At 37.0% G+C, this 8,527-nt stretch overlaps 1 protein-coding gene across 1 annotated transcript; it reads right to left on the reverse strand.

Annotated features, from left to right (window-relative positions):
* Window positions 1-1,404: 1,404 nt before the first annotated feature.
* Window positions 1,405-5,552, reverse strand: LOC149172259 (putative receptor-like protein kinase At1g80640). The gene is made up of 8 exons (XM_089426250.1): window positions 5,357-5,552; window positions 4,960-5,163; window positions 4,230-4,477; window positions 3,853-3,982; window positions 3,619-3,682; window positions 3,401-3,497; window positions 2,769-2,874; window positions 1,405-1,601 (listed from the first exon to the last, which is right to left on the reverse strand). Exons 1-8 carry the CDS (start codon window positions 5,550-5,552, stop codon window positions 1,405-1,407), a joined length of 1,242 nt encoding a protein of 413 aa, XP_089282376.1.
* Window positions 5,553-8,527: the final 2,975 nt, after the last annotated feature.

An 8,527-nucleotide genomic window follows, 5' to 3' on the forward strand; every position in this document is an offset into this window, starting at 1 on the left:
CCACTGAGATTTAGTCCCCATGGTGATGTGGCACGACGAAGCCCACCTACACAGGCATAAGGGACCACAACCACATGATTGGTTAGAGCAGAGTTGAGGTCGTGAGTAGCTAGGTGGACTTCCACGAAACCTTCACAGATTGTAAGCCTCGCAGAAGAGAATGGGTCGAGACGACATGGTGTGGTGGAGCCCGAATGTGCTGCAGTAGCAAATGACGATGGGACGCATGGAGGAGGTCTACCAAGGATCTGTGTAACACCAGAAGATCTTTCCCAACAGTTTCAGTGGGGAATCACAATGGAATCTGTTGGGATTTTAATCTCGGTGTGATGTGGTCATAGAGAGGGGTTAATCTATGACTCGGTATGAACGGGCCGACGGCTAAGGTAACACTGCCATGTGGTGATGAGGTGGCTAACTTGGATAGCTTGTGGACTTCACATGGCAAATCAAGACGACATGGCACTATCTGATAGGCTAATCTTTGAATGGCCATATATTTTGATTCGAGAATCGTATTGAGACAAATCTTATATTTTCATAAAGGTCTTGACAAGGCGAACACAACAACATCATTTGTTTTAAGTCTTAAGAAAGTCGAAAAAGGTCGAAAAATTTAGACCCCATTTCCATAACAAGACTTTGGAGGTTGGGTCAGCTTAATAACTGCCTCCTTCTACCCTTATTTGGGGCTAGGGATAGTAGGGGATGTGTTATAGAAAGGCACATGCCAAAGGGTGAGCACAATGTAGAATTGGTGTTGGTTGAACAATAAGGTAACTTGCTATTCTAACACACTAAGACTTGGTAAAGGTCTAGAGCTCATCAAAAGCACCCAAATGAACAAATCAATTATTCCCTTTCTTAAAAGAAAATTATAAATTTTTTCATCTCTATATTGATCAAGTTTCATGTCATCCCCTAGAAATCTTCAACCACTAAAAGTTATCACTCCATACCTAAGTTACATGACACAATGAGACGAGACATGAAGGACACTAAAATACAAGTGTCTAACACATGACATGGTGACCCCAATAACAAGACACGAAGAACAAGGTTTATATATATACCTTAAAAGAAAATAACACATTACACAAATAGAAATTATAGACATAAAGATTCAAATTTTGTTAGAATTTAGAAACTAGAACATTTACATGATACAAATTTGATCATGCAACTAAATACTACTTAGTACTTACTTGTCCTAAGTCAATGACGTTCAAGTGACAAACACAAGAAATTAGAACCATAAACTATAGTTTCTCATTAAGTCATTAAAATCGAAATGTATTACATAAATAATGAGTCACTATTACTACAAGTGGGAATGCCAATGAAAAATACAAAATAGGGTAGATACTAGAACCGTAAATGGAAGAATCTCATAGCTTGTGATTGTCAATAGTCCTTCTCCATGTTAGAATCATCAAAATCAACATCACTTCCATGACTCTCTCCTCCATCCTCCCCCTTCTCTTCCTCATCTATATCCAATCCAATCAATTCATATGTTGGTGTGGAGAGTGAACCCTCAACTGGATCACCATCAGCAAATTTGAATGGCTCTAGCACTGGTTCATTAAGATCCAAGTTTGCTAATGCCAAATCAACACTACTATCCAAACCCCATATCATTAGGAAACACATCCCACATCTTTGTCTTTCCGTTCAACCACTCTTCCCTCTATTTAGAAATAAGACGGAGGTTGATGTGCACATACACCATACACCATTGTCTTGCACTTGGAATCCTTTCAAAGCTACACTATAACCCTCAAATGCACTCCAAAATGCCTACGAACTTCAACCTACTAAATGAAATGAGGAAAAAAGACAGACAAGTCACCTTTTTCAAACCCATGGGCCACTTTTGACAAACATGTGTCCTAAACTTGGGACACATTTAGAGCACATGTCGAACATGAGTTTGGCACATGCCCTGAACTCGTCCTCACGAATCCATGTCTGACATGTGGAAATTGTGACACGTGACCCCCTAGGTGTGTGTCATCTAACTTAGAAGACTTGTAAGATACCAAACATGAACCAGACATGTGCCAAACTCGTCCTTACAAATCCATGTCCAACATGTGGGATTCATAACACATGACCCCCTAGGCATGTGTCCTATGAATTAGAAGACTTGTAGGATACCAAACACACATCATTTTGCACACGAGAGAAATTTTCATAATGAATCCTCACACGAACGCTCCAACTTTTAAGATGCAAGATAACTTTATAGTAGACAAAACATGACAAAAGGTTCATTTTCATGTCATGTGTCCAAGGTAAATGCATATTTTTATATGTAACCTCTTGCAAGACTAAAAAGAGATAGACATTGATTTTAACTTATATCTGAACCAAAATTTAAAGCATCAATGACTTTGGTTTTATTGAAAGACATCCAATTTGACCCTGCTACAGGTATGTATCTATTGTGGTATTTATACAAAATAAAGACAGTTGGAAAATTTTGATTCTTTATGATTGGTTTCAAACTCAACCACAAATATCATTCAACATTTTACTAGACACATGTTTGTTCTTTAAAATAAAACTCAAATCTATTGTGTATCTATAATGATCATGCATTGTAATTTGTTGTACTGTGGCCGGTAGATACTTTCAACACTCCAGGTAATACATCATTGTAGGTGGACTAATATTTTAATCTCTACTACACTATATATCACTATATATATGCGAACAATGAGAGAAATTCAAAATTGGATCTAATTTCTTTATTAGAGACTTACCATCAAGCATGTATTCTGAAGCTACATATCCCAATGTCCCTACTAGATCAATATTTGTGTTACCAGCACATCCTGCACTTGTTACTGCAAGACCAAAATCTGAAAGCTGCATCCATAGCCAGTGGTTAGAGAGTGGTGAATACAATACCATCTACTTAGGAAATGTTTCACTTCGGACCAAGTGTTTTAAAGAACATAAACCAAGATGGACAAATAAATCTATTTAGAAATTTCTCAAAGTATAATTCATGATAAGCAATAATAAATTAATACAAATAGCTGCACATTCATGAAATTGATAGAAAAGAAAAATTGAAGTCCTACATGAAAATATTTTGACAAAAAAAAACTGATGCTTAAAACAGTTCATAAAGTAAAAAAAAATTCAGTAGGAAAGCAATGGAATTCCCATCTCACAGAATCTGCCATTGAATGCAATGCACATGCCATACATTTACAAAGGTTTTTTTCAATTACATTCTAGGAAACTTTCTTAATGCTTTACAAGAATCTTCCCAAATTAACTGATAAATTTTACATAAGAAATATTCATTTCCAGACAGATTTAATGGTATTACTATTTTTAACACTACAGTCAGTGTAAGTGGGAGATTGGAAAACATTTCCCTCACCTTGGCATTGAAGCTTGCATCAAGAAGAATATTTGATGATTTGAAATCTCGATGAATCACTGCAGGGTTGCAGTGCTCATGCAAGTGTTCTAGACCCTGTAAAAGAAAGAAAACCATGGTAAGCTTGAGCTCCTAGGTTGATAGAGGACCAAGTGAAAAAGTGATTTCAATTGGTAAAATCTAGTAGTAGGGAATCAAATTATCTATGTTAGAACTACCTTGCTGAATCAAGGGCTATCTTCATCTGTAAAAACCATGTAAGTGCAGATCCATGAGATGGTCCTGACAAGCAATCCAGCACAGTTTCTTAACAAACCATAGCTGTGAAAGGCTGCTTACTCATGGCCTACTAGTTTATCCATGACGAATGGTAGTATCAAGTTTGTTTTAACAAATAAAAGGCTTCAAAACATAGGCAATATTGAACTTGCCCAATGGTTGGAGAAAGCTACCATGTAATTGGTCTTCCAAAGAGCCATTTTGCATCAGATCGTATACTAAAAATCGTGTATGTTCAGTACAGAACCCAAGCAAAGAATCAAGGTTTGGATGTCGGATTTTTCTCATTAGCTCCACTTCATTCTGCAACCAATGAAAATACCAACAGATGAAATCAGCAAAGCTTCTTCTAAGTTCTAAAATTATAGGGAGAATAAAAAAGCACAATGCAATATGTTAAATGCAGTGCATCACCAAATCCACAAAAGAAAAGACACTCAAAAGGGCAACTTTAGGGCACCCCCCAAGAAAATGCCTTCACTAATATCTTCTTAAGCCTAAAGAAGCAGCCAGCTTCCAAAATAATACCTGTAACGTTTTTATTACCTACCTGAAATTCATGCTCAGCCTGTCTACTACCCTCATCTAGCTTCTTCACAGTAGCAAAGGAATCATCATCAAACATTGCCTTGTATACACACCCAGATCCACTCTCTCCAAGTATGTTATTGATGCTGAAGTTATTTGTAGCTGTTAGCAGCTTAGAATATTCAATTGCAGTTGCACATCCCTTTTCCTTAGAAACATGGGGGTTCAAACGACTCAGGAGAGGCATGAGTGGAATACCCCTATAAGCATCTGTGAAAATTCAATTTACAGGCAACTTAGTGAGCTAACCCTAGATCAAAATAGTCGTAATGTAACTAATCGAACTCTCATGTAAACAGAGGTCATCCGCACCCATGGCTTTTTATAATTTGTTAGAATCCAAAATTTTGATTTTATCAGATGATTCAGATCATGAAATCAAGTCTGATGTTTATTATGTTAACCCCCACAAAAAATAATAGTTTGATAGAGGAGAATAATTTCTATAGTCATGGAAACCATTCCAATGCACTGGCAGTAATGCATAATAGTTAATATGTATACATACATCCAAAAGATATCCACACAGATTCAACAGGGGGAGTCATCGAATCTCAGCCCCGAATCTAATCAAACAATATCTCCATAGGAAGCACCACTCTCTTGTGGCTACCTTGTTGGTGTACACATCAAGAGAGGGTTTGGTTTAACACAGTGAAAGGGATAAAATATGACATAGTGGTGATACCAACCTGAGGCGTCTGGATCTAAATTTCGCTTGAATGCATGAGGTTGAGGTGAAGAAGGAGCAGAGTTGTAAGTCTTTCTATACAACCAAGTACAAACTGAAGAAATCATGATACATCCAACAAATATTGGCAGTATGATAATTGCCAATAGTAGTCCTTTTTTGATGTGATGAGATTCTTTGTCTATCTGCATTGGAGAACCTATGTCTGAACACACAACCCATTTTGCAATCGTCAAAAGAACAAAGCGCAATGACTTCTCAGAACTTGTAGAAAGATGCAAACAAGCAATTCAAATTGAGAGATTTCAATTTCTGAAGAAATCTTACACAGGCTGTATTTTTTAGCATAAATATACTCTTCAAAAATTTAATGAAAAGGCTGGCGTTGAAGCCCTTACCGGTTGAATTTTCTGGTTTAGTTGATGCATTTCTTTTTGCCAGGGGATCATCAAGTAGGGAAGCCGATGACAGTGCGAAATGCAAAGAAACTGGCGCAGAGGTAGGCACCAGTAAAGAACGTCCCTTTGCAGTCTCGAGTTTGTTAAAAAGAGAGAGACTCAGAATCAAAATATGCAGTAAAACTGAATGCCCCATCTTGAAAATGAGTTCTACTTGAAAGTTAGTTAGGCTGTGGCAGAAATCTCAGGATATATTCAAAGAGGTAGATATCTGCATTTTCTCAAGGAAGGTTCAAACCCAAAAATGCATAGCACTGCTCTCAAATTTGTAAAATTGGTAACAAGAATACACGGGGTAGATCAAATCCCATTTACATTGGATTTCTTTGAACAATTCAAGCGAGAATGTAAACAGATATGAACAGAGAGTTAATCTTCACTGATCACAACAAGATTTGCAGCACCAAATGCCCAGCAGTCCTCCACAAGTGAAGTTCAGGCCTCCAAATGAGTGTGCGCTTAGTTGAAGAGCTGTACATGCAAACTGGTCCTTCAGCGCTTATCCGTGAGCCCACACATATCACGCATTGCTGCGAAACGAATGGTTCGCTGGCGGTGCGTTTGTCCCGCTTCTTCATTAACCGTTCAGTTTTGGATCAATGATCACACTTCATTCAATCGTCTAACACCACAAATCCATGGTCAACAATAGGACACGGCGATGGCTGGGGCAATTCATTTCAAAGGGAAACGCCTTACGGCGTAATTATAATTAAGTTTAAAAAATTATATTGGCCGATTTAATTTTTTTTCAAAGTTTAATTAGGCATTCTTAATTGATGAGTAATTATAAAATTATGATTTTTTTTTTGGGACACTTCTTAGACAGGGGAGGAGCTTTGGGATGGGCTGGGATAGGTTCAAATTTGAAATTGAAATTGAAATATATATATATATATATATATATATATATATATATATATATATATATATATATATAGATATATATATATATATATATATATATATATATATATATATATATAGATATATATATATATATATATATATATATATATATATATATATGGGGGAAAATGATTACTAATATGTTATATCATATGAGTTTAATAAAGATGTTGTATCTTTTTTTTACAAAATAAATAAATATTTGGAAAAGTTTAAAATTCCATAAATAAATTAGATTAAATAAAGAATTAAGTTAATTTACTTATATTAAGTTAGTTATCGTGTTGAAAGGCGCATTCTATAGTGCAAAATAAGAGCGATGTGTGATTTTCTCGATGTTCAATATGAAGTTGACATGTGTCTCTCTTAAAATAAAAATAAAATATTTTGTAAATAGAAAAGCAATGTCATGTTTAGTTAGTTTTAATTAAAATAATTATTAAACATCAATAATGACAAGCTTAGTATGCTCACTCGATTGGTTGTTAATATTACAATTCAATGTGGTAAAAATATTTCACTCACTCTGAGTCATAAATAAAATATTTAGATGTACACATGTTGTGATAGAATTTCCTATCAACTTTATTGGGTTAAGCCCAATAAATAAAAACAAAATAAATAGAAAAGAAATGTTGACTATAATAAAAACCAAAAAAGAATATCCATACTTATTTAGTTTTGATTTAAAACATTATTAAACGATCTTATTGTGGTACTCTCGAAAGGAAGACAATGGGAGGGAAAACTTCTGCAAGCTAGGGTTTCAAACTTCTACAAGTGTTGAACTCCATGGAGGGGCACAAAGGGGGGGCTCCACTCCCTCCTACAAGCAGGTCGTGGCCAGCTGAGGTAAGAAACCATTAGAAACTGCCAGAGGTCCTTCAGGAGAAGGGATAAGGAACATGGAAGAGGAACAGGATTTAACCAAAACAAGGGAGGCCAATAGAACAAAAGAAAATGAGGAAGAAGACAAGAAACAGGGAGCAGAAAACAAAGCACAAAAGGGGCCATGTAAACCCAAGGCTGAGGTTACACCTAGAGTAGTTTTAAATGATCCTGCTCTACAGGTGCACAGGGACCACATGCGGACCTACGCTATCATTTGTAAATTCATGGGATTATGGCCCACTGAAAAGGCACTACAAGCGTGGATTAAATACCACTGGAAACCAAAAGGAGGCATAGACCTACATCTTGGGTCAAAGGGTTTCTTCACTGTGGTCTTTACAAATATTGAGGACAAAGACAGGGTGTTTGAAGGAGGGCCTTACTTCTATGCAGTTGCAGGCCTCTACATGTGGCCGTGGATGATGAACTTTGTCTTGGAGCGAGAGACTTTCACTTCAGTCCCGCTATGGGTAAGACTCTACTCCCTACCTCTTGATTACTGGCAAACTGAATCGTTATTTGCCATAGGAAACAAATTAGGGCGTTTTGTCAAAGCATCTGAGGCCACCAGAAGGGGAAAATATACTTCCTTCACACGAATATGTGTGGAGATGGATCTCTCTGGAGCTCTACCAGATGAGGTCATCTTGGAAGTTTTTGATGAAGAATGGGTGCAAACAGTAGATTACGAACATATTCCTTTCAGATGTCGTAAGTGCCATGAGCATGGGCACCTATTTAGAGACTGCCCTCTCAGCAAAACAGAGAATAAAAGTAAAGCTACCACAGTGAAAGATACTGAAAACTTTCACAAAGTGGGATATAGAGGAAAAGGGGGTAAAAGGGGGCCAAAGCAACATCAAACAGAAGGGAAACAGGCCAGTCTGAACAGGTTCCAAGTACTCGAAGAAGAGGAAGAGATAACAAAGGTAGATCAGGTAATGGAAGGCAGCCCAAGTGAGAAGGAGAAAGAAGAAAATAGTGAACCAACACAAGATATTAACAAACAGAAAGAGACTACGCTGAGTGATGGAGAACTGGAAATGGACCAAGAAATGACCCAGAGTGAGATGGATATGGAGGATCATGAACTGCAGGATATTCTTGAAAGAGAACACCTAGATCTGGAAAGGTTCTTGAAATAGGGGACTGTTGGCATTATGGCATTATGAACATATGTTGAACTTGATGGCAACCCTCTCTTAGACGGTCATTTCTCTTATATACACCATGATGGGGACAAGAAGAGCCAAGAGGAGAGAAGAAAGGCCATATACGCGTGTATTAATGTTATCGGGAGTTGGTTGGGTG

The sequence above is a fragment of the Pinus tabuliformis genome, chromosome 4_2, assembly GCF_031772625.1.
Source record: "Pinus tabuliformis cultivar Carrire ecotype Pingquan chromosome 4_2, CPIR1, whole genome shotgun sequence".
Classification (NCBI taxonomy): domain Eukaryota; kingdom Viridiplantae; phylum Streptophyta; class Pinopsida; order Pinales; family Pinaceae; genus Pinus; species Pinus tabuliformis.